The sequence below is a fragment of the Zonotrichia albicollis genome, chromosome Z, assembly GCF_047830755.1.
Source record: "Zonotrichia albicollis isolate bZonAlb1 chromosome Z, bZonAlb1.hap1, whole genome shotgun sequence".
Lineage (NCBI taxonomy): Eukaryota > Metazoa > Chordata > Aves > Passeriformes > Passerellidae > Zonotrichia > Zonotrichia albicollis.
In genome coordinates this window covers 13,017,409-13,043,750 of record NC_133860.1, presented here as the reverse complement: position 1 = coordinate 13,043,750, position 26,342 = coordinate 13,017,409, and the positions used below count along the sequence as shown (strand labels likewise).

Below are 26,342 nucleotides of genomic sequence, written 5' to 3'. Positions count from 1 at the left end.
CTAAAACTACAACTGAAATAATGAAAAAAAGAAACACAAGGAACCTGATTAATTTGTTTGTCAGATCTTTCCTGTAGGTGATCACCTGAAACCCTCCACTTTGATGAAAATATCGCTAAATTAATTTTTTTGTGTCTGGACACCTAAGGACAAGGAGATGTTGTTTATTCCCCACAACCTACACCTTGGGTAGCAGCAGTGAAAACTCCCTTCTGGACTACCTTGCTCTGCCAAAGTCAGGGATGTTCGCATCCCTGCTTAAGGATTCACACAGTGTCTGTCTGTTGTTTGTGAGGCTGGGTCAGAGTCTAACTATTGACTTCAGAGAGTGTTGGGTCTGTGCTCGGCAAATGGGCGACGACTGCCAATTCCATCTGCCTGTACTGAGGGCAGGAGTACACTTGTCTGGAGGGATCTTGCTCTTTTTACTGACCCGGTGAAGGCAGATGCCTTCAGCTTGATCCAAACTCTGCTGCAAACAGTAGGTTTGGATCAGGCCCTCAAAGAAGAAAGGTGGGATGCAGCCCTTCGTCAAATCCTTGCTTTGCAGCTCCCTCAGTTGCCATAACAATGAAGAGTATGTATGTGATTCACTAAAAGAAGGGGGGAAAAAAAGTATAAATCAAGATCCTGAATCAGTGAATGATGACATTCCTGTAGACAGAGAAATTACAAAGGCTGAATCCTACTCACACAAAGAAAACTGGCAAAATTGCTGTTGACCCTTTCTTAGCAAAGGAGGGACAAATATGCATTTACAAGTGAAATGAGCAAAGCTAATTTTCCATGCCCCCACGGAGTGTTTTTTGAAAGCGTGTTTTCCGGATCTACGCTGAAAGGGGTTCTGATGTAATACATTTACCATCAGAGACACACCAAAACCTTTACCCAGAAAAAAGTCAAATTTATGCCATTACCTTCTCCCTCATAAAAAAAAAATAAAAAAAAAAAGAAAAAAAAATCCTGCTGGCCTAATATTGCAGTTGGGGAAATGAAAGATCAATAGCTCACTAGAGCCAATGGGAATCTTTCCATTGATTCAACAGGTTTCAGTTCAGGCCTGAAGGCACTGAGCTTAAGTGACTCCATCAGAGAGTGTTGGTGAGTAATTATCCACGCTGTGATTAGAACCTAGGCATCCTCACTGCCCGCCCTCACCCACCAGATAATGCCCTTCCTTTGAATGAAGCTGCAGGCACAGGCAGCAATTTAAACGGAGCAGCTCTGAGGTGTATTAGCCATTACAAATATTCAGAAGGAATGGCAATGCTTGTGTTCCTTGTTTTTTTATTTGTTTGTTTAATTCCCTGTTAACTTTTCAAATCCCTAGCAGAATGTAGAAACTAGCAACACTCTGGCATTCTTGTCTCCTGCAAGATATTTAGGTGCCTTTTCTGCCAGTGTTCCTATGGGTTGACTCACTTCTTTTTTCCCCCTTCTCTGTTAGTTACTAAACTTGGAGTTAAATAATTTCTAAGATACTCTTTTTTTGGTATCAAAATTGGCTGTATCCCTTCTTGCAAATAAACATGAGGCAATGGTATGCTTTCAAAGAGTTTGCCAAAGGATTTTTGTTGGTTGTCTTGCCCATTCCTCATTTCCACTCCTACTTTTCTCATTTATTGCCAGTATCTTGAATGAGATTCCTTTTTCTAAAAAGAAAAAAAAATCCATATAAATAATAATAAAAAGAAGATAGGAAGAAGGAAAGCGATGTAAAAAAGTAACCAAGCTGCCTCTGAATGCACAAAACAGAACAAATGCCACAGAATAGCATAATTGAATAACAATATATCTTTATAAAAGAGGGTGAAAAATTGCGTCCTCATCCATGTATTATTGAAGATGGAATACGATCAAATAAATGGTGTTTAAAAGCAATTAAATGCTCACAAAAGAAAAACACTTGCCCCATAAACTGAAAAAAAAAAAAAGGGGGGGTGTAATGAAATGCAAACCTTCTTGAAAGTACCATATGGACGCTGGAACAGGAACGGTCGAAGCTGAATGGTAGAGCAGAAGGAGTGAACTACCTTACCTAGATGAGGCAGCCTAGTGTTGCAGAGGGAGTAGTTAGGGAATTCGGATGGAGCCAGGTTTGTCTGGGCTTGGGTGAGTAACAACCTCAAGTCAGTTGCGTCGCGCGTGATCGGCCGCTCCTGCTTCAACGAGCGGCATCTTGCAGAGCTGCCCGTAACTTCGGGCCCAATCCAAACACTGCTGCAGGCAAGGGTGAGCTCTTCCTGAGCTTCAGCAGGCTTTGGGGCAGGTGTGTGGCTGCTCTGCAAAGTCCTTCCTTATCAATTATAGATTTCACGCAGTGTTGAACGTACGTTATTTCCGCCATGTTTTTCCCCCCGTCCCTTAAATGCTGATAAATGTGTGGGGCGAAAAAAAATGAAACATTTTCATTGCAGTTCTGTGCTGAAAAAGAACTCTCTAGGATTAATCCTATTTAGACAGGGGCTGAAGTTGCTGACCAAAATGCTCCTCGCTGCGACAAGTTCTCAGGTCCCTGGCTTTTGTGCACCTGTCGGGCCAAGACCCGATCCTAGAGAAAAGCAAATCTGGTTTCCGTCTGTGTTCAGTGAAATAATTAGCAGGAAACAGAGCCTAGGTAAGAAAACTGAATTTTCTCTAGATTAACTTCCAGAGAAGTACAAACCAATTCAATCTGTTCGGCAAAGGTATCTCACTCTCCCCCTGCTTCCTCCATGCACCATTTCAAAGAAGTGCATCTTTACCTTATTATATTATTAGAATCAATCAATATTATTAATATTACATGTGGGCAATTCTGTAAATTCTTCATAGTTCTCCTCCCTGCCTGTTAACAGCAGGTACATTATAGAGTCTCTGGTTAGATTGGTCAACTAGGCTATTGATAGTCTTAATAAGCAATACCTATATTGTGACCTTTGCTCACAGAACTGAATCTCTCATATAGGGCTGTCAGATTCTTTAAAGAAGTATTGATAAGTTCATTACTGTATTGCTACATATAATTTTAGGTGTGATTTTCACTCACCCTGAAGCATCTAGTAACCTAATACTTTTTTTTTTCTCCTAAAGCATTGGCCCTTTTACAATTGATCAAATAGTGAATTAGAGCATTATAGAGAGGAAACATAATCAGGGGATTTCTACAAGCACACTGTGATATATCTTTTGATCTTCTGACAACCTTCATCCCTCTCGATCCTAGGAAGGAAGCGCTGTTTTATAGGGATATTATTAGGCTGATGCTGCTTTATACATCTACCTGCAAGAAGCTACCGAGTCCGACAAAGATATTTGTGTGTGTTTGCAGTGAGTGATGCATATTATGTGATGTGAATCTATCCTTAGGGACTGGGAAGGAGAGGAACTATGTGCAAATGCAAGTCTGCCCTTTCGATACAGGCATGCATACACAGTCCCTGTGTACTATATACATAGGCATTTGAATTAGAAACAGGCCAAATATGCAGTCAGATCTCATCAGGCCAACTCTCTCTGCAAAGCTCTGTTTTTATTCTGTTTGAAGAAGCTTCATGTCCAGAGTTATCTGCCCTGGTGCACTGGGAAGGCAGCCTGGTAGCCTCTAAAATATTTTGGAGGCTTAGACGCAACGTACAAATAAAGCAGAGATGAATTAATTAAGTGAGACTGTATCATTAAAATAGTATAGTGAGTAAATGGTTACGTATAATATCAAACTCTGCATATAACTCCAGGAATACCCTCTTAAGTCACCTGCCACTTTCACATAAGAGTATGTTCTCTGTACTGTCGTTAAGAAAGGAATTATTTAGAAATCTATATTATGCTGTCTGTACTGAATACATTTTCATTAGCATGCACATAAAATAAATAGTTGCATGTGTGTGATGTACAAACATCAGGCACCCTTCTATCTCACAGCTTACGCACTTTTCCCATAAAAGTTCATTTTCAGCACCACTGTTTGTGTATGGGCTTTTTCAGGTTTTTATATTCTTTTTATGTTTTCTGGGTTTAAACAAAGAAATTAAACACCTTAACCACGTAAAGGGCTGCACTGCAAACTGTGTCTGCACTACACCTTGGTCTACCAAACCATAAACAACTTTCGGTTTGCAAAATACTTTGAGAGACCTTACAGTGAGGGTCCCCATCACCCCAACCATATATCCCTGGAGGCATTAAAATTGCCTGCAAAGTCATCTATTAAATAGTTAATGTTAAACAATGACTTTACGTGTTCAACAAAGGAGGAAGAAATAAACAGATAAGGGTGAGGTAGATCGAAATCTGCATGCCTCATTGGCTGAACTGTCGGATATTTCTAATGCATCTGAAGGGTTTGTTACTAAGAACCTGTTAAGTATCTTTAAACCTTTGATCTGTAGCCAGTCTTAACAAAGGTGACAATTAATTACAGGAGAGTGCATTGCAATAAAGTTACATCGTGGTCAGTTTATATATACTGTCCAAAGCTGGTTCACAGAAGTCACTGTCAATTAAAGTCTTCTTGGAGTCCAGTTCATTATCAATTTTTCCCCCTTGCCTTGATCAATATTTTTGGCTGCTTCTGCTTGACAAACTTAACACAATGTCTATATCTATATGTCTTGCCATTCATTTACATGGAATAGATGGCCGTATATGATTTATTTTTAGCTACTACATATGGTCAGGCACTTTATTTGAGAGGTTTAGAGCTCTCATCCATCTTTATTTTAAGGAGCGACAATAATAAGCCCGCTCTTCCTTCAAGGGGATGTCAGCTGGATATAATGAATGCACATTAAAAGCTGCATTCACCTGTAGGTGCATTCAGGCTGTGGCTCACAGTGACAAAAGCAAACAAATGCAATCTCTGTGGTGACATCCTGACTCCAGACCACACCAAGAGATGCAGCACAGATAAAGTGACTCAGTAGATCCTGAGATCCCCAAAATGCGATGATGGCTCACTGGGAGGTAGGGGGAAAGAGAGACCGTTGTAATGCATACCCCAGCTCAGTAAGTGGAGCAATGCTGGAAGAAAACCATAACTTTTACTCACCATGGCTTACATTTTTCCCTTTTTCTGCAGCAGATTTTAATGCATAAGGGTCAGTTCACCATGACAAACCCCGGCAACAGTCATACAAGTGTCGGCGGAGTGTTTAAGTGAGTGAGAAATGCGGCAGAGATCAGGCTTTTGTCAGTTCTTTAGCTTTGTTTTAGTTTTAGTTTCACTTACAGAAGTAAAGCCAAGTTAAGGGACAAGCCAGCAAGGACAGAAATTGGTAGCATTAGCTCCAAGTGTTGAGGTTTGTTATTTAAATCCAAAATCCAGAATTTTAAAGGGAATGTGGAACACTGCATAAGAGCAAATCTGCAGCAGGATTTCCAAACATGAAGCCACCTAAGCAATGACAGAAATCTCCCTGTGCTCTGTCCAGCAAGCAGGTAAAGTCCTTTGCTCCTCAAGTAAAGGTGACGCAGGGATTAATAAAGCACCAGCTATTTGTTAAAGTCAGGATTCAACTTAGCTTCCTTAGCACCTCACTTGCTTAGTGCAAACTCTTATGGGGCAGAAACCACACCGTGGTTGATGGACAGGTCATGTTGAGCTCTGCAGCCCCCTGCTTTTTTGGAATATTACTTTGAGGCTAGAGCCAACACCTGCATGGGTCTTTGGGCATCTGACGCTTTCTCTCTATTTTAAATGCAGGTAAGCAGTCCAACAGCCTAGATCATCTCCCCCATTTTTTCTCCCTTGGAACCATTACTGCCTGTCACATACAACCACCTCAGTTCACACTTGATTGACGGGAGGGACAGTAACAGCTCCTTTAGTGTCGTTATGGTCTGTCGGGTCAGTGCGGCTGGCTGGTGTGCGTGCACACAGGGGGTGCATGATAAAAAACACCCTGATGTCTTGCTGAAAAATGTGGCTGCGTACTTCCAGCTCTTAAGGCTGGAGGAGACCCTCCTTGATCACCCTTCTGTCCCTTGTTCTTGACCACCATGGACAGAGAGTTCGCTGCCTGCCCTCCCTGACAGGTACAAACCGCTTTTCGGTTGAGCACAAGCACTTTCCGCAATCTCACTCACTCTTTGGCCAGACAAAATTTCCAGGTGCTTTCTGACAATCTCCTTCAAAAGACTATTCCGTCAGCTGCCTGGCTTTTATTATGCTGTGCAATTTGAATTCTCTGCAGAAGAAAGCCCTGCCGGTGGCACTGGCCACTAGCAGATGCGGGATACAGGACCAGATGAACCATGCTTCTCATGCAAGGTGACAAGGATCCTCAATTTTTTCCCTCTACTTCAGTGTTGAAATTTCCAATTTTTCTGGCTCAATATGGGAAAAAAGATACAAAATTAACCAAGCTGCCCCCGTTCCTATTGTTTCTTGCAGAAATTAGTGAGTTTCTGATTCAAACCTTAATTAAAACCTTGGTAGGGACAAATGAGTACTGGAAATTTGGTTGTTCCTAATTTTTTTTTTTTAAGGACAAAACGTACCCTTTTTTATTCCATAAAATGCCTAAAGGCACCAGAATATGTAAGTATTGAGGGACAGAAGCAATTTTAATCTGTAAAAGTGTAAGAAGCGTAAGTCTAATCTGGAGAAATGTAAGAGAAGAAACAAAAGCTGTGGGCACAAAAACTTTAATTTCTTTCCTTTTTTTGCATTAATGTAACTTTTAAACAAATCCATCTTGTAAGGATGATTAGTTCATATGGTAGTGGGACTAGCTGAGGAACAGCTTTCAGTGCAAAACTTGACAGGCAAGCAAGAGATCCCAGAAAATTAGAGTTTGTATTGGAAATGCTGACACAACCGTAACAACAGCATCATAACTGGCTGCCAGCTGCTTTTAGAAACCAGAATCCATGTCCAGACCCCTGGAAAAAAAGAGTTAATGTGTACTCTTATAATTTATGGAGCAATCTGGGCTATCTGTTTGACATTATCAAAACACATAAATGCTCATATATACAGGAGATTTTAATGAACAGGGTGTTGCTTTTTTCCTCTCTTCCATCAAACTATCAAATTGCATTGTGATTGCTTTAAGAGGTTGTTCTTTAGACCTAAGACTTGAAGTCTTCTCTGTTTTGTTCCAGTTTCTTTGTGCTTTACCTCCCTAAAACTTGTTTGGTTTACTACCATAGTAAATGCTGTATGTGTTGCTTTCAGACAGGCAAGTCTTATGTTTCAATTATGGAGGAGTTTATTCAGCACCTGTATTGCGCTGCGCTTCTTTTCAACTAAATTTCCATTTCCCAAAGGCTGTGCACACAAATGTGTACACATCTTTTTTTCTGTATGTATACACACACAAATCTATACATTTCTGCATATAAACATACACATCATCTTAACTGAATGCTCATTTTCATTGCGTGTTTGAATTTCTGACATATCCAAAACCTTCATAAACATCCTTAAACTTAACAAGGTTTTAATTTTTCTATCATCTATATTTGTAATCAAATAGAATAGAATATAATGCACTGAAGCCTTGTTTTTCTACTCCAGAGGTGTCTTAAATTTGAAAATTATTTATACTTTAAAGATGGTAAAGCTGTAAAAGAACTAAACTATTCTCTTCATACTGCATTTTTCTATCTGCATTGAATGCTTACAGAGTGAGGTTCGGGTCAGGTAGGAAAAACACCCCAACCACGGGACTGCAGCAGTGGATTTCAAGAAAGTTTTGGGGGATTTGTGCTCATCTCACCCCTAAATAAGGGTTGAAGAAGTGCTGTTGGTTTCAAGTCTATGCAAGACTCCTGCTTTTCCAGTACACACTATCTCAGCACTTTAAGTGCATTCACCCGCATGTGTTTCAGTAAATCTCAGTTAAGTGCGGAATGCTGATTTCTTCCGACTTCCTAAATAGAATATTATGGAGACCTGTGTGTTTTAAATTAAAACATTTCCCAGGCCTTGGGTACAAGGAAGCTTCAGTAGAAAAGACTGTTTAAACCTATGGGGACAGTCCTATATTTAGATAACATTAATTCATAAATATTATACTAAATACCACTTAAATTGGCCTTAAATGACTTCAAAGATAATGCATTATAATATGGCTGTCCTGAGAGCACTAACCTTTATATCTCCCAGTAACTCAGCCTTTAAGCACACTCCACAGCTAGATAAGATGGGGGGAAGTTATGAATGAATGTCTTGCTAAATTGTTAAAGTGTGATTAGTTAACTCAGTGCATGTGTGTGCATGTATGTGTGAGAGTGTGGGTGGGTCAGCTCAGCCCCGGTAGATTTCTACCCGTAGATCTCAGCACACAGCCTCTTCCCAACCCTTCAGCAAAGTACCAGAGCAGGAGCCTGTTCCTGCCCCGTGTGGAGAGAAGCAAGGATGGGGGAAATATGCAGCAGCTACGCTCAAGCTTATTTTCTCGGGGATCTGGCAAGCCTTTCCCGCCTTCCCCCACATGCTGCTTCCCCCGTACCCTTCCTCTCTTTGTGTATCTGCAAGAGAATTATAATTCCCTGCCTCTTTCCTGGTGTCTGTACTGGTATCAGCCAGAGCTGCTGGTGAGAGAACCTGGGACTTCACTCTCCTTTTGTGATAGTTTTTCTTGGAGGAGGGGATAGTAATGTACTTTAGGTTCTTAATTTTCAATTTCCTCCTGCCATACAGGGGCACCGCAACAGGATATCTTCATAATATTTTCAAGAATACACATCCTTTGATCTCGTTTCAATGGATTTACACCTGAAATTACTCCGGTTGTTGTTTTTTTACTTTGAGCTAATTCCTCTCTCTTCCCTCCTCCCAGAACAGTCCCACCTTCTCCCCCTCTACACCCAAGGTTTGCTCTCCGCACACTTAAATAAACTACAGCCTACTATTAACCCTTCAGGGTGTACCACTGCCACAGCCTCATCCCCTGAATTAGGAATGAAATCAACTGAGAGTGATGGATCAATTAATGTATAAGCATTATGCATCTCTTATGGAAAGCATCTTGGGGTTTTGTATTGCCAACCTACCCCTGTGAGCCAAGTTGGACTATCTTTATGCAATTCTTCACCTACGCCTGCAAAGCAAAGCCAAAATAAGGACATCTGAGTGAATACAATGCTTCACATGACTGCATTTAGAGAAGGGAAGAGAGAAAAAATAGATTAGAAATGAAATAAAATTAATAAAATAATAATAAAAAAAGCGAAACACAACCCTCATCCTTCAAAGCCCCATCACGCTTTTTGACTTAATAGTAATTAATCACTACTGGCAAGAAAGTAATTTTTTTCCAGGTAGCCAGAGGCACATTTTTATCAGGATTAGCTAATAAATCAGCGGCATCGCTAGAAAGGAGTTCAAACTCTTCTCGGATGTACTAAATAAAACCGATCTCTGAAATGCTGGCAACTCGGTGTCTATTGAAGCTTCACTCAAACCATAGCCCGCAAAATAACAATCATCATCATAAATTTTCTTTCCAAAGTCCAAAACTTATAGCATGTTAAAAATGACTGTTTGTTTTGAGATGAACTCATGCAGTGTGGTTTGATGAGGTGACAAGATTCCCCACCTGGCTTTTTTCCTAGGTTGCAGCTTTAGAATAGAAATGAAATGAAGGGAAATGAAGTTAGTATCTTGCTTAATTCAGGGATATGTGTTAAACACATCCAAGCAAGATAAATGTTCCCTCTCTCTCTCTCTCTCTCTCCTTCTCTCTCTCTCTCTCTCTCTCTCTCTCTCTCCCCCTTCCTGAGTTTGTCTCTGTGAATACAGGCATACAGTAAAAGCAAAACTGAACTGAAAGAGGGAGAACTCAAATCTATAAAATAGAAATTGAAGTTGGCGCACAGAATGATTAATTTCAGGTTTAAGATAAAACATAGCAAAAGAATAAAATCTCATCAACAAATCACAGTAATCTCCCATGAACAAAAATAAATATTTTATTGAAGTGTTAGCACAAAGATTTCCTCTACACTATGTTGAGTGATTCTCTTCAGTGTAGCTTTTACTGCTGTTATTTTCATTTTATAGAAACCTTAGATAATTTTTGCAAACACATGCACACACACACAAGCTCAGTCTACTCTCACTATTAGATGAAATCTCTCAGGACCTTTCCTTCCCTGCACTTCTTACTATTATTTTTATTGCTATTATTAATAATTATTATAGTAGTAGGGGTGTCATGTTTGAATAATGCCAATCGGACCTTGATGTGGCTTCTAGGAAGACAGTCTGAAAAGAAAGCAAGGTTCGAAAGAGCTACACTGATCATTTTAAAAATGAGTAGGGTGTTTGAAGCGACCGGCAAGTAAGGATGGGAGAAATATCCTGTAACTTAGACTGAGTCCCTAGTCCCCGAGCCCTGGGCATTTTCTCCAGCCTGTGTAAAGCTGGTACTTTGCGGTGTCAGGGTATATTTTCATTTGCGTTTCCTGAGAGTGGAAGCAAGGAAGGGAGTGAGTGGGAAGGGGAAAGAGATGCTTGCTGAACATGCCGTTAAGTTCAAGATTTACAACTCGCCAAGGCATCTGGAAAGCTGGGAAGCCAGTAATGCCATTACTGGTGACTGTCACTGCCAGGAGTCTGCCAAGCTGGACTAGACACTGGTACTGAAGCTGTCCTGTAAAAGGTACAACTTCCACTCTCCCTGTGGCCCCGTGCAAATCGCTTTCTCCTCCTGCACTAAATCTGGAGTCACACCCCAATCACTTTTGACCCAGTCTTTTTCTTTTCCCTTTTCCTTTTAAAAAAATAAATAAAATATAAACACACATACACATACATACAGAATCTGAGTTAATAAGGTGGCTTATATCACTTCTGCCTTTCTCCTATTTCTAAGAGGGACTGCCATGCAAATTACCTTCAACTTCCTCCCTCCGAGTCCTACTTTCCTACCAAGGATCTGAGCATCTCTCCCCCACTACACACACCCTCCCCCACCCCCAAAACGGAGCACCATCTAATCTGACAGGCACCTCCGGAGAGCCTAAGCTGAGCAGGGAAATGAGCGGGCAGAGATGGAGCAAGTGAGGCATCGTGTGAGGAGTACATCTCCACTACCTTTAGAGAAAACCTAAAAAGTTCCCGGCATGGACTTCGGGCACATTAAAGTAGTGCTTGGAATATGCCTGGTCAGAGACTTCTTCCCTCTGGAACTAAGCTGCCACCTGTCCTTTCTGTCTTGCCTTCTCCCACACGAGAACACATGCCGGGATTTTGTGCACACACCCCTGCCCCGCTTGAGATGGGCTTCTTTATTGTTGTTTATGTCCCTGTTCCCGTGTTGAATAGAACCAAACTGAAACAGTCTCCCCCGGAGCAACTCACTCTCCTCCACTTCCTGCTTTGTAGAGGACTACAAATAATAAGTGTGACAGCAGTAAAAATAAAAAAACTACCAAAAAATTGAGGGGAAAAAAAAAAGAAAAACAAAAGAAGAAAAAAAAAGAAAAGAAGAAAGAAAGAAAAGAAAAAGCCGCCGGTGCCAGATACGGAACAGTTGTAAAATCGGGGGTTGCCAGCAAACCCAGGGACAGACAGACGGACACACACACCCCTGGGCTGACGGAGAGCGGCTCCCGAAGGTAAATACAGAGCACCCGCTCCGGCTTCAGCACCGCGGACAGCTGCCGCCGGCCCCGCGCCCGCGCCGCCGCTCGCCCGGCGCTCCCCGGGAGCTGCCTCTCACCCCCAAAAAAGCGGGGAAAGAAATAAAAAATACTAACAAACGAGCCGAACGGAGCAGACTCCCTGCGCTGACTCTCGCTCTTCTCTTCCCAGGATGGGTCTATTATTTCTTTCCTTGCCCCCCCAGCCTGCCGCCTCCGCCCCCGGGCCAACCAAAAATGAAATAAAATGAAATGAAATCGAAAGGAAAGAGAGAGAGAGAAAGAGAGAGACGGGGAGAGAGAGGGAGCCTGCCTTTCTCTCCCGATCTCTCCCGGGAAAGTTCAGGAGGTAACTCACCTTTGTGCATGCCAGTGAACCTGTCCTTCAGCACCGTCAGTTCATAGATCTTCCCGAACTCCTCGAAGAGCGGTTTGAGGTCTTTCTCGTCCAGGTTACGGGGGATCTGCCCAATAAAGAGCTTAATGGCATCGTGGTCCTTCATTGGGATGGTGGATGGGTTTCCGGGACTATGGTTTAATCCGTTCATATGCCCGTTGGTGCTGGGGTTGCTGTGATTGCTACTCAGGCTGGTATTGTCTGGTTGTCCGTTTGCTAACGTGGCCATCTTTATATACATAGAGAAAATCTTCTTTCCTTTTTTTCCCCCTCTTCTTTTCTCTCTCCCTCCCTCTCTCTCCCTCTCTCTCTCCCTCTCTCTCGCTCTCTCGCTCCCTCTCCCTCTTTCACACACACACACACACACACACACTCACACACACACTCCTCCCTCTCTGTCTCTCTCTCTCTCTCTCTCTCTCTCTCTCTCTCTCTCTCTCTCTCTCTCTGGGTCTGATCTGATTTTTTTTTTACATTGAAGATCTGTGTCCTTTCCGTTTAAACAGGCTGGATCGGTTCAAATTCCCAGCCAGACTAGGGGGTGGGGTGTGAGTGTGTGGATGTGTGTGTGTACGGGGAAGGGAGGCTAGGGGTGGGGGATTGCTTTTGCCTCTACTCTGGCTAAACCCCCTCCTCCCATCCAACCACCCCCCTGTCTGTCTGCCCGGCAGAGGCTCAATGGTATCTTCCAACACAGCCCCTGGCTATAAATAGCACTAGGCGCATGGCTCTTTGAGAGACAGTCAATTTCTATTGTGCCAAGTGAGCAAAGGGGAACGGTTGCGTTTTTAGGACCAATGATGATGATTTTTTTTTTCCTTTTCCTTTGCAAGCCCTCCGATCAATCGTTGTCGTTATAATTTCAGTGATCATCGGGAAATCTGCCTTTTTATTTGAGAGGGGAAAAAAAACCCAAACCCAAGGTGTTCTGACTTCTTTCTGTTATGATGATGCCTCTTACTTATTATTTACTCTTATTCTAATTTCGCAAATGATAATAAAAAGCAGTTCAGATACGGATGAACCCCCCGGCTCAGAGGTTGCTTTTGCTGTTGTTGTTGTGATTGTGATGTTACAAGCTCTCTTTACTATATCTGTTCATGTTGCATCTAAAAAAATGCATGCTCTTTAAGCTCTCTCTTTTATTTTTAAATATAAATTATGTTACTGATGATGACATCAAACTAGAAAAGCACAAACTATATTATTGTAGTGCTTTGAAGAGAGTAAAAAATATCGAAATGAGTGTTGTTAATTTTCGTGCTGCCGATATTTATGTCATGTACAGTCAGTGCGGGCGTTATCTTCTATACGGGCTCTGTGTGTGTGTGTGTATGTGCGTGTGTATATTGGAAAGGGATTGATTAAGTAAGGTTTTCTTGCCCGACTTTCAAGCCATCAGGATATTTTGTCTGTCTCTGATGGAAACATAAATCGTATTTTGTAGTCATCAGTGATCGGGAGTTGCTTGTCCGAACAATGCTCTCTAGACAAAGTGTACCGTATGGTGGAGACGAAATCAGCTCTTCTTTCACAGCATCTGGGGGTGGGGAGGGCAGGGAGCCTCGGATTAAGGACACAACTCCCCCCTGTCCCCCAAATAATAAAAACAGTAATCCAGACAGTAGCGAAACACGGCTCTGCGTGCGCTCAGAGCGTTTTCCCCCCTTGTTCTTTTTTCCTCCCGCTTTCCCTTTTCTCCGCTTCTCCCGCTCTCCGGTGCGAGCCGCGCGGGGATGGAGGAGCAGCAGCAGGCGAGCTCCGAGCAGCCTGCGAGTTACCTGGCCTGAACCCCCCGTGCCGTGCCGTGCCGGGCTGGCCCCGGGGGTGTCCGCAGCCCCCGCCGCCCCGGGCCCGGCCCGGCCATTGTTGGCGGCGCCGGCGGCAGCGCAGCCCCGCGGCGGGGGTGGCGAGGCCCCGGGGAGCTGGGCAAGGGGAGCGGGGCTGGCAGCGGGACCCCCCCGGCCGCCCGTCCCCCGGGAGCGCAGGTGACACGTGTGGCTGCCGACGGAAGGGGCAGCGGCGGGGGAAGGAGGGTGTTAGTTTAAAATTTCAACCCTTCCTCTGCCTGCTTCCCTGAGCGGGATTTATTTAATTTATTTATTTATTTATTTATTTTTAATTTCGGTTTTAAAAACAAACAAACAAGCAAACAAACAAAAGAAAGGAGCGAGCTTTGCCGCCTTTCCACTTTATTTGGCTTTTGTTTTGATGACAGAGAAGGAAGGCAGTGTCCTGCCAAACCCCCCCCCCCCCCCCACCCCACCGTCCTCCCTCCCCTCCGCCTCCCGTTAAAAACAAAACCAAAAACCTTTAAAAAAAAAATAAAATCACCCCATTGCAGGTGGCTAGGCTATTCCAACTCCTCCTGCGCCTGAGAGCGCTCCCGTGTCCTGCCAGCAGAGGAGCGGGGGTGGATCGGGGGGCGGCAGGACTGCGCCCCTCTCCGGGGCCAGAGCCGGTCCCTGCGAGGGGAGCGCTGCGGGCGGGGGCGGGACGGGAGCGGCCCCGAGGAGCCTCCCCATGCCACCCTCCGGGGGCCCGCACCTGGGGGCACAGCTGAGCGGAGCCCCCGGCAGCCTGCGCTGCCTTTTACGGCTCTTTCAATATCTTGGGGCGCTGACGGGCAGCAGCGGCTGTCAGCCGCCTGGTGCCGGGCTGGTGGCAGGCACCGCGCATTGTCTGCCGTCTGACCAGCCGTGCTGTGTGCCGGGGTCCAAGTCGGGGGGGCGAGGGGGCTGCTCTGCCCGTCTTCCCTTCCTGGGCACACTCCTGTAACCTTTAAAGGCTGCAAGCACGGAGATGTGACAGCCCAGGAGCGCGGGGAGGGTAAAACCCTCAGACAGCCCCGCTCCCAAATTCCCAGCCCCGTGACTCACCTGTTTTCAAATCCTGCCTTGTGCCTTGGACTGTGATAAAAGAATGACAACAACAACAAAACCCACACGAAACAAAACCTTTCAGCCCCCCTTCCCCCCCTCCTCACCCCTTAAAAATCCTAATATCCGCTCTTTCTGATCCTGAAACCACACCCGTGATAGAACTAGGAGGACTAAAGCTTTTTTTTTTAAAGAAGAAATATCCACAACAGTGAAAAGTGAAACAACATCCGGCACCGATCCATCCCAGCGATAGCTCTGTTAACACCTTGTCCACGAGCAGGCCACTCTGGCTGCAATCACGACTTATCCCAAATGAAAACCAATTAAAAAGACCAGGGCAGTAAAAAGAGTCATTTTGCCGCTCAGTGCGGGTGTCCCTTTTATAACAATCTCTATTTTTTAAAACTTTGAGCTGGTCCACGCCCCGTTTTCACAGAGCCGTAAGTATAGTCATTTAGAAATGGATGCTGTTCAAGTACAGCCCCCTGGTGCACAGGCACAGCTGTGAGGGGTGGCAGGATGAAATAATACGGACACAAATATTGCTACAAGGGCTCCAAGATGAACACAGCTGCTGCTGTGGGTGGAAATAAGCTATACCCCATAAGCACCTTTACACATGTACAAGGGGCTGTGGCAGATTTTAAACAGATACAGGCAAAGGAGGAGTGAAATTGTTATCTATAAACCAGCTTTTGCTGAACAGTTCCCCAGTGAGAAATGTTCCCGGTGTAATCACAGTGGGTCCAGTTCAGCAATCCAGAAGCAGAGAAGTCCAGAGGAATTTTGTAAGGATAAGGTCTTTTGTAACAGGCTTCAGTTTTTCCAGGAGCGTAAATATTATTTATCTGCTTGGGACCAAAATAAAGCACTTCACTTTTTCCTTTTTTTTTTTTTTTCTTCTGTACTTGCAGGGAAAAAGCAGCCCCTTCCCACAGCCATTTGCAGCCCCATTTTCTCCTGCTTCTCACTCCGATTAGTGTGTCTTTTTTTCTTTTTTTCCCCCTCTTTTTCCTTTTCTTTTTCTTTTTATTTTTTTTTTTTAAGAACACAAGCACCATTTATTTTGGGGGGAGGTGGCCATCAATTTTTACCTCCTCAGAAGAAATGATGCCCCAAAATTCACACGGCTGGAAAAAGGCAGGGGCAGGGCCAGGCCGGGAGCAGAAGGATGCGGCAGGACCAGCCACAGGTATACACACACCTCCTGTGAGAAAGGGCTTGCAGACCAGGCTTTGGCTTTTAATGTGCCTTTCAAAGGGCTTGATTGATTGCTGTTAATCCTGTGAACAACTTCGGTGTTGTTAACAGGACTGGCCGCATTAGCGAAGGTACTGGCATGCATTAGTATGCTCCTCGTCCCCATGACGTCAATAGACAGCTTTCCAATGACTTCCAGGAGGGCTGGATCAGGCCCTTGCTAGCAGCAAGTTTTTAATGAACACCGTGTGGTGCAGGCAAGGGGGACACAGCGATACATCAGCCCTGACTGTCTTCGTTCTCCAGGAAACGAGCAAGAGGAGAAGAAAGGCAAGGAACAGGCCAAAAGGTTGCTGGAGGGGGATTCTTCTGCTGAACTTCAAACCCCTGGACCCATAGCACACAAAACCACCAGTCGTTGTATGATGTAAAAAGAATTGCAGGCAGGTTTTTTATTCCAAATAAGTAAGCAATAAATGTGAATTTTATTTTTAAACAGACAAGTTAAGTAGCAGGCAAGTTGTGCACCAAAGAAATAAAAATTCGTGTGACTTTTGTTTTTAAATAGCAACTTCTCTTTCTTTAGATTTAGTTACCTTTACCAGCTCATATACCCACAGATTTTCTACTAGCTTTTTTTTTTAATTAAGATTATTTCTAAATGAAACATGACACAGTTAATATCAAAGACATTCTGATAACAAATCAGATACAGCTCACAACTGCTATTAAAGGGCCAAATCCTGCCAAGCCTTCTAACTCAGCTGGAACTGTTTACTTCAGCTTGTTAGGCTTTGCAGGGAGTGCTGACAGGATCAGGGCATATTAGCTATGTAATCAAATGAAATAATTGAGAGCTGCATGTGGGCCTCTAATAACATCTAACAAAATAAGAGGGACCATCATCCACTAAACTTTGGGTGAGAACCCAAGCATCAGGGCATGGGCCCGATCCTGAAGACCTTAATCTGCATTGTTGTTAATCATTCTGCTGTGGTCAGAGGGATTATTCATCTGAGGAAGGATTACCCATGTGAACATTTGCAAGATTGGTTCCTGAATTAATGCATAAGTCAGTGTGGGTTGGTGGGTTTTTGGGTTTTTTTTGTGGTTTTTTTTTTTTTTTTTTTTTTTTTTAACTCTTAGTTAGCATCAAGAAGGTTGATTGAGGAGAGAAATGAAAAATTATTTGTATCCAAAAGAGCTTAGCAGAGGATTGTAGTCAATGTAGGAAACAAAAGGTATCACTGTTATTAAAAAAAAAAAAAAAAGAGTTTATTTATGGAGACATTTTGTTATTAAAGTAGCACTGGTGAGTTTGAGGTGGCAAAGGAAAAGAAATGTATGATTAATAGAGGACGGAAAAGTAGAAGAGAGCGTGCATGCATGTGTTTACAGGTATGTTTAGACACAGGATTTGTGCAGACACATACATGAACATCATTACATTCCACACAATGGAATCTGCCATCTAAACAGAGCTCTCCAGAATATTCCTATTGCCTGTGCTGCACACACTGTAAATATCTTGGATTAATCCTTTGAAAAGAATATCAAGTTTATTATCTCCACATCCCTTTTCATAATAGGTATGTCCCTGTACATAATGAGTAATGAAAGCAGGCAAGCCTGTATTGTAGGGACAATAATGCTTCGTGTTAATACAGTCCTTTTCATCATCAAATCATTGTGCAGTCATTAACAAATTAATGCTTACAGCGCCCCTGTGAGGAAGGGAGATTTCACTTTAATAGGATCTGGTAGCACCACCAATTAAAAAGGTTGCCTCAGTCTAATAAAATCCTGTTCAGCTTTGATAAACTGCACGTGTTTTGGCTGAAACTCCAAGCTGGGCACCAGCGTGCAGCTCAGATTCTTTAATTATTTCTCAAAAATTTTGTCTGGAGCTATTTGTCTGTCCCTGAGAACAATCTGTAGGAGAACTGGGCTGGTTTGAACTGAGTCAAATGAGATGCTTTGAAAAGCTCTCCTGTCCCCACGCTTTACAGCATGACACTAAGAGCTGTCAGGAGGTGAAGCTCTTTCTTGAGATTTTTTTGCTATCTCTGGGAAAATCTGCCCCAAAGCGGCCAATTAAAAGCCTGGGGAAAATGGCAATTCTCAGATGTTCACTAGAGATGCAGATTTCCAAAATCAGATTCCCCAGTGACTTGGCTCTCACCGGGTTTGCTACAGTGGAGAGAGTTATTCCTGTCATTGCAGCTCAGGGCCAGGACAGGCCAGGAAAAATTGGAGTCTGGATACCTAAGACAAAAGCAGGGAATGCATCCTCCCTTTGCTTTCAGGGGCTGACAGGGAGATCCAACAGTGAGACTAGAGCAGAAACTAAAAAGAAACCGCTGGGGGGAAATTCAGGTAATTCTAGAAAGACAAGGAGGTTGGAGTATCATTGGGTTGGATTCAAAAGGGAGTCAAATGGGGAACAGACTGAGATTCAGATTCAAAAATAATATGTGTACCAGGAAATGAACGACTCAGTTCAGAGTATAAGTTTAAGAAAAGCATTAATTTCCTCAATCTTAGCACAGATTTTGACAGGTTTGGTCCTCACCAGCCTCCCAGCTACCTTCTGGGTGCGGCTTGGAGGTCATCACAGACCAGTGTGGTCATTTCAATAGGCACTACAGACAGCATAATGTGGTGGGGTTTTTTTGGTTTTTTTTTTTTTTTTTTTAAATGGAAAAGAACATTTAGCCATAAGGATAGTTGGTGCCATGTCATTTGGACGCATGTTTAAAGAATTCTCTGGATATTTATTTGTATTGACCCAGTTAGCCACAAAGAACTTTGGAGAAAAGGCTGTGCTGAGACACATAGCAGTCTGCTTCTCAGTAGGAAGAAACTGGGAAAATAAAAATGGGAGGGGAAATAAATCGAACAGGCAGCCACTTGTAGTACAAAATCAGGGAAAACTGAGGGGTTAATATGCAAAATATGATGTAAGTAAACATCAGAAAAGAAATTCTGGTAAAGCACAGAGGACCAGAGATCTTTGGGGCTGGATGAATGAGACAAATTGAGAAAGAGCCAAAAAGTGAAATGAAATACAGGACTGGAACAGGGAAAGGGAATACAGAGTGAAAGGGATGGATCTGAGATGGGGATGAGTTAAAAGAACAGGAAGACCTGCCTGAAAGAATACTTGCCCCTTCTGTGTACTTGAAATGTGAGTCAGAGTCCCTCAGTCCTCTACAGTCAACAAACAGCACTACACATGCCATCTACTCTGTGAATGATCATGTAATTAAAGTCTGAATTAGAATGCATCTGTACAACAAAGGAAAATCCAGGTTGTGCAAGTAACCTCAATTCTGGGAGCTCTTAATATTTAAGTGCTTGTCTTTGCAACCAGAATAATTTCTTTTTAATTAGGGCTTGTGTTCAAGAAAAAAAAAAACCAAAACAAAACCCCAAAAAACAAACCAAAACCCCTCTTCCTTTTTTTTTTTTTTTGTTTTTTGTATACTCAGTTTGGGATTTGGAGACTTTAACTCAATTTAACAAGGTTAAAGATGGATTATAAGCTAGCTTTTGTAGAGTGTTTTCCTCCAGAGCTGTAGTCACAGTCAGTGTGTGTTCTTGAAAATCAGGCCTAACTCTGAAAAAGGACTTAAAGCAGTTAATTCATATTTAGGCACCCAGCTGCTTGCTGAACTTTTGAGAGAATGAAGCATGGAGATTAGGTGTGTGACGTTAGTATCCCAAATCATGGTCCCTTCGCACACGGACCTTTACAGCCTCGGGGGGGGGGAAATGGCAAAGTCAGAGCTCAGATTCAGAGCACCCTGACATCCCGTGGCATGTTTTGCTTCTGACGCTGTGCCCAGCCTTGCTTTGAACGACACATGTTGTAGGCATAGTCTCAATGCTGTATTTATTTGCATGAGTGAATACTTGTTTTATAAAACCCATTCTTGCTCATGTTTTTTTCTCCAAGTGCCCAGAGGGAATGACAGCCAGGGTCCAGCATTAATGCTGCTGATTTCATGTGTCTCCTTCTAACGCAGATGCATGGCAGATGACCAAGTGCTGACTCTGTGTGTGTGTGCGTGTATGTTTTTTGGGGGGGAGCCCATGTAGGGGTGCATCCACACATGCACATATGTGGAAATACTGCAGAAAGGTAAGGAGGGTGCTCTACAGCCAAACATGCAAAAATACTCCTCATCAGATTTCTGCTACAATTTCATAGAGACCTTAAAGATTTTTTCCCTCTCTCTGCCAGTCTCTCTGCCTATTTCACTCCCTTCCTATCTGTTTGTCTACATATCTACAAATATATCAGTTCTTTGCTGTCTGATAGATGATATCTCTACCTGCATTATTTGTTACTGGTGTTGCAAATATGCTCAGTTTCCTTAATGGTCAAATTTATAAATCTGTCCTAGAATTTATGAATGTAATAAAATGTAGATCTGTTTTTATATCTCTTTAAACTCATATAGATTATTTCTTTTTTGTCTGTTTCTGTCCAGAATAGTAAATCACCTGTACAGTAAGCTGTCTTCTGAAGGCCAGACATGTAGGTAGAGACAGTAAAAGGAGTAAGCAGGGGTATTTGAATTGTCCATGCTTCAACAGCAGTGGGAGAGAATACTTATGGTTCTAGTTAGCTGTGGGGCCAAGCCCACATTATTGAGTTTATGGAACAAATACACAAGGTTTTCTGGCTGCATGTGCACACACAAGTGTGCATTCTCTAAGAAAGTGTAGGGTCTTGGTCACTTCAGAATGACTTTTCCACCTGGAAGCTGTTTTTCTCTCAGCCAGCCTTCCAGCATCTCAGGAAAACTCTGTGTTGCACGTACCTCCCCGTGATCTAAAAGTAATAGTTATAGTACAAGTGACAGCATAATACAAAGATTCAGACTCTATTTGTTCCATTGACTGAAATAGGAGGGTGAAGAGGTCTTTTCCTGCATTTCCAGCTGGTGGGTTGTGCTGGGCCTGAAATTAGAACAGACAGTTTTCATCCTTTGTGCTTTCTGCATGTATCCATTTAATTTAGGAGCCCCAGTTACACCTGCAGCTGATGTTAAAAGATAGGTGTTATTGAAGGCTGTTCATCTCTCCAGACCTTTAGCTGAAGAGGAAATGGTAGATTAGAATTCAGAAAGCAGAAATGCCAGATCTCTAGGAGGCAGCAGATGAGAAAAATGCTCAGAGAAGGTCAAAAGAGGGACTGGGAAAGGGAAGTAGAGAGGGAAAATTGAAAGGAAATATAGGAATGAAGGAAACATTCTAAGTCATAGTGCAGGCAGAAGAAGGTAAAGCAGCTACATTTCCTGGAAAAACTAGCAAAGTCTTGGTGAGGATATTAGTTGGGTCAAAAAAAGGAGGAGTTATTCAGAAAATAATTGGGTAGGTAAGGCTACTGAGGCCTTTCTGAGGAAGGTCTAAACACTTAATAAAACTAGGTGCAAGAGTTTGGAGGGATAAAACATAAAGTCAAAGAGGTCATGCATGTGGAGAAATGGCAGAAAACACATAGGAAATTCGAGAGTCCATAATGGAGTAACGTCTGAAACTGGCCATAATTCCACAGCTCTGAATTAATTTAAGTCTGAACAAAATGTTCCAGCTCCATCTACAGCAGCTCCTCAAGGAAACCTTCTATCACTACCTTCTATTGTGTTGTGACAGGAAATAATGGAATGAGAATAAAGATACCACGAACTCTGTGAATTTATCTACACCAAAGAAGGGCATGGGATGAGCAGAGCACTTTGTACATGTATTTACATGCATACTTTGACGCTGAAACTTAGGATATGCTAGGACTAGCTTCACACACAGTTGGAAGCAAGCTTTTTTGTGTGAAATAATGGGACAAGTTTAAATACAGGCTTAAACTTTCACCCACTGGCCTGGTTGGAAAGTCTGCCATCAAAACAAACAGCAAGTCATCTCAAGCACATGAAACAAGTCAAACGAAGCACAGGTATCCAAAGTAGGATTAGTTGGAGACTCAGAGGCAAAATGGGAGAGTTTCTGTCCAGTAGTTCTGCTTCTGTGTGCTGTTCATGCTCCTGCTGGCAAGCAGCCAGAGAAGCACTAAGAAGAGTAGGAGGAGAGCCCTGCTAGGTCCCAGACTGACAGAATCAGACCTTGCTTTCCAGGGGCAATTGATTTTGAATAGAAAATGCCTGGTCTTCTTCCCAGTCTGCACAGAGGAAAGGAAATACTGTATTTCTTGGTTTTAGCTGCAGGAAGTGTCCAACTAACTGGCTAAAGGAGAGCAAGGTGTTTGCATGCTTGCAGTGCAACTTGAGCAGAACTAAGACTCCACAGAATGGGATATAAGGGTGGGGTTATAACAGTCTTTAACCAGAGATATCCAGCAAATGCCAGCCATGTGCGTTATTACTCTTGTCTATGAAATCAGTGGGGAGAGAGGCTTTCTTAGTAATGTCTGTGAGACAGAACTCTGATCCCTCGAAGCTCTAGGACCAGGTAACTGGGAAATTGGCAACTTTGAAAAATTTTATGTGTCTAATAAACATTATTGAATGAGATTACAACCCTGCACAAGGTAACAGATTAATTGTGTTTGGGATTCAGTTGTTATAAAATATTTTTAGCAAAGGGTAGTCCATCTCTAGGTGATCTTTTTTAACATCCACACAGCTGAATCAGTTGAATTTGTTTAACTTCATATAGCCTGTGAGCCCTAGGCCTGGGGAAGTTTGTCCTACTGACATATTGTCAAATCAGGCTGTTAGAGCCTGAAAGCTTGGTTGCCTTCCACCATTACCTCAAGGGAAGGGGTCAAATTATGACAAGAGCCTTGCTGGTGGTTTTTGAGTTTCCATTACATAAAGTGGATTGGTCTAGGTTTCAGAACCCACAGTATTTTGTGCTTAACTGAAGATGTAGGATGCAATTTTTTGTGACTGTATTCTGCAGGAAATTTTCTTCCCAAGAGGGCAAATGTGGCTGCCCAAAGGACACCAGTTCCCTCTATCTTTACCTCTTCCAAGCCTTACAGAAAATTTAGATCAGATTTCACAGCCCATCCCAGAAAAAAGCACAGCTTTTTCATCTAAAAGGAAGAGCTCTTTCATGCAAATGTGAGTTCTGTTTTAATGATTGGTATAAAATATTTTAGTCCATATCAAGTAAGGATCTGCTCTTTCATGCCAAACAATTAAATAAGAAACCTTGCTGCTGTTCAAATCCTCTTTTCTACTTTTTAAAATGAAAACAAGAACTGAGGGGTCAAATTTTCTGCTAAGCACATAAGACTCAAAGACACTGTATCCCTCACCATGCCCCTCAATTTCAAAGCACTAAAACTCATCTCAAGTGTTTCTAAGTGTTGAAAGTTTAAAAAAAAAATCTTTATTATTACCTCTCAAATATATGCATCAAATGCATAAGTATACTTTTCAAAGAACTCTTTTAGCTGCCATATCCTCTTTCCTTTCTCTCAAGGCAGTCAACTTGGACAGTAGCAGATTAAATAGCAAATCATCCCCAGTCATCACACCTCATTGATTTTGCTATACTTGCCATAGAATGTATTGAAGATTTGAAAATCACAGATTCTAATATAGAACTCAATAATGTCAGGTGGGCTTGGGAGAGAAATGTGCCTTCTCATTGATCAATGCATCAGCTGAACAATATCATCGTGGACCCTAATATTGACCTTCATATTCTGGGACATTTATCCACATAGAGCTTTCACTAGTCATAATTACTGTTGGGACATTAGTAGCACCATGTTCTTCTTGCACTTAAGCTTCTGTAAACTATATGTGGGCTGAGTCAGGCTGAGCACTATTAGTCTCCAAACTTCACTGAGTACAGAACAGCTTGTAGACCCAACAGTGGTTTTGAGTCCCCAGGCTCATATCAGGATGAGTTTCAGGACTGAATCAAGGCTCCTCTGCCATGGTTGCCATGGAAAGAAATGTGAGACATGCAGTCTGGATGGGAACTATTGTATGGTTTTTCAAATCCCCCTGGTTTGAGCAATCAGTGAATTAGAACAATAGTGATTTAATAAAATGAACAAAATAAAAAAGTATTTTCTATTCAGTTTGCATATAGCCTTCAAATATGCTGGCTTACACTGAAGCCTAAAGCACTCAGTAGACTTTCCAAAGTTCTGACACCAAGTTTGCATTGTGCTGGAAGTGAAGGATGTGAATGATAAGGACAAAATTTCATTCCTGGCTCTAATGCTACTCACAGTAGGGACATCATCTATCTGTGCTGACCTCAGGCTTCCCACCAGAACTGAGTGACTGCATCAGTAAGACAGAGACACTCTGTTTTTCCAAAAGGGAGGAATATAGATTTTTTTACTCCCAGAAGACCTCAAAAAATAGGAGGTGAGCCTCCACCTGAATCTCTGGATGACATTTTTTTCTTGACTAATCAAAATTGGCTGCTTGAGACACTTTTATTCATTCCATGAACACAGAGTGTGACACAAAAAGACCCACAACTAGTTACTATCTCGAGTGAATTCCTGAAACTAGGTGGGAAAATTTCAGTTCCAAGTTCATAAGTGGTAAATTAACGCATTCAAGAAAGGTGACTATGGTACATAAATACCATATAACAAATAGCAGTTCCCCTGGACTCAGTAATTTCCTGGGAGATAATTTGCATGATGGTGGATGGACTGAGATGCCTGGGAATCTTAGCAAGGATGAAACACTCTTTTGCAATATGACTCAATGCATACAATGAATGGAAGGGGCTGAGTGTAATGCTGCTGTTGGCCCTTATCCAGTCTTCTGATTGAATAACAGTCTGATATCCTCAATCACACACACTCAATCAGACAAGGTCCAAGATGGAAGAAAAGAAAGAAAAGACCAATACAGTTATAACTGTGCTGTGAAACATGGGTACTTGGAAGTGATAATAGCAGGGGTTTTTAAAGAGGCTGGAAACTGTGATGCTTTTCAAGCCATCCTCTCAGAGGCTGTCCAAGGAGAAGTTCAACATCCCTTGGCAATAAGGAAACAGATGAATATAGAGTTAATAATGTTCCCAAGACCATTCTCCTGCTGAAACAGATTCTAATATAGAAGGCTACATGTGAGCTATTTTTGTGCCTACAATGACTTCTGTGTTTGCCTCTACTCCCAGCATCACCCTCATTGTACTGTATGTAAAGCACTTTAGGACACATTGGCTGTGAAAGGAAGTTCAGTTTGTGAAACCAAATTCTATTTTACCCTCAGTCACTGCACACTGAGCCAGGTCAGCTCTGCATTCATTTAAATTTTCTTTTTTTTTTTTTCCCCAGGATTTCCAGCTCCTGCCTGCCTTCAGAGTTGCCAAGGAAGCACACACATGATTTTATATAAGTCATACAGATATTATGGTTTTGTGTGTAAAAATATATACACGCTTACACATGCACAGAGAGACTCTGTAGAAATGACTCATAATGATAAGCAAGAGACAGGGAAAAATAGCAGTTCGTGCCTTTCTTTGCTTGAAATTTTCTGTTGCTTTTCTGCTGAATGATGTTCCTTTACTATCTACATAATGAATACCCTCTTTCTTCAGATAATTAAAGAGATGCTGCCCATATCCAGCCAAAATTATATATTTACACATGGTGACCTTCTATTAATAAACATGTGAGATTGCTGCTACTGAACAAAACCTCACAAGCCTTCATTATTTCCCTCCACTTAGAGTCTTTGTTATTCTTCTCCTTATGTGTTTAGCACTGGTGAGAGATGCCAGGGAAACAGTCTCAATAAAAGGACAAGGCAATATTGTCTTCTTTCTCACACCTGGAGTCTGATGATTTGGACTGGCTCCTTGGTTCTGATCTCTGAGGTGGCTGTGGGCCACTTTGTTTTATGTTTCATGAGCTCTAAAATGGAAATAGCTTTATTTCTCCCTTACCTCACTCCCCTAAACAGTCTTTCAAGAAAACAATATAAGCCCATTATCTTTTTTAAGGTCGAATACTCACACTTGGAATATCACTGTTCATCTCCTGACTGTGATCCTATGCCCACCACCCACAGCCTACAAAAACATTCCTCTGAAATTACAAGGTGGCTCATTTTGGATCCCGGTTTTGTGGTCTTCCCCGTAATACTGGAAGCAGAGGAAGTTATATTAGACCAACAGGTGAAGCAGGAAAACCCCACACAAATCAACCACCAAAGCCCAAACCCAAAAAGCTCAGTCACATGAGCTTGAAGAAGACCTTGGAGACATCTGATGTCACCCCACGACAGTGAGGAAGTATTTATTGTCGGATTTTTCTCTTGTTTTCTTTTGTT

General features: G+C 42.5%; 1 protein-coding gene across 17 annotated transcripts in view; it reads right to left on the bottom strand.

The window, feature by feature from the left end:
* The window catches only part of CELF4 (CUGBP Elav-like family member 4), a 713,618-nt gene extending 701,007 nt beyond the window's left edge, over positions 1–12,611 (bottom strand). For 5 of the 17 annotated variants that reach the window (XR_012578161.1, XR_012578162.1, XM_005489665.3 and 2 more), the window contains exon 1: positions 11,933–12,608. Coding sequence is in view for 15 of the 17 variants with exons in the window: in XM_005489665.3 (XP_005489722.1) it covers positions 11,933–12,212 (280 nt within the window). In the remaining 2 variants the exon portion in view is untranslated. Of the gene's footprint in view, positions 1–11,932 lie in introns of all 17 variants that reach the window. The other 12 variants (XM_074532917.1, XM_074532926.1, XM_074532927.1 and 9 more) reach the window with 7 other exon arrangements.
* Between the last annotated feature and the right edge of the window lie 13,731 nt (positions 12,612–26,342).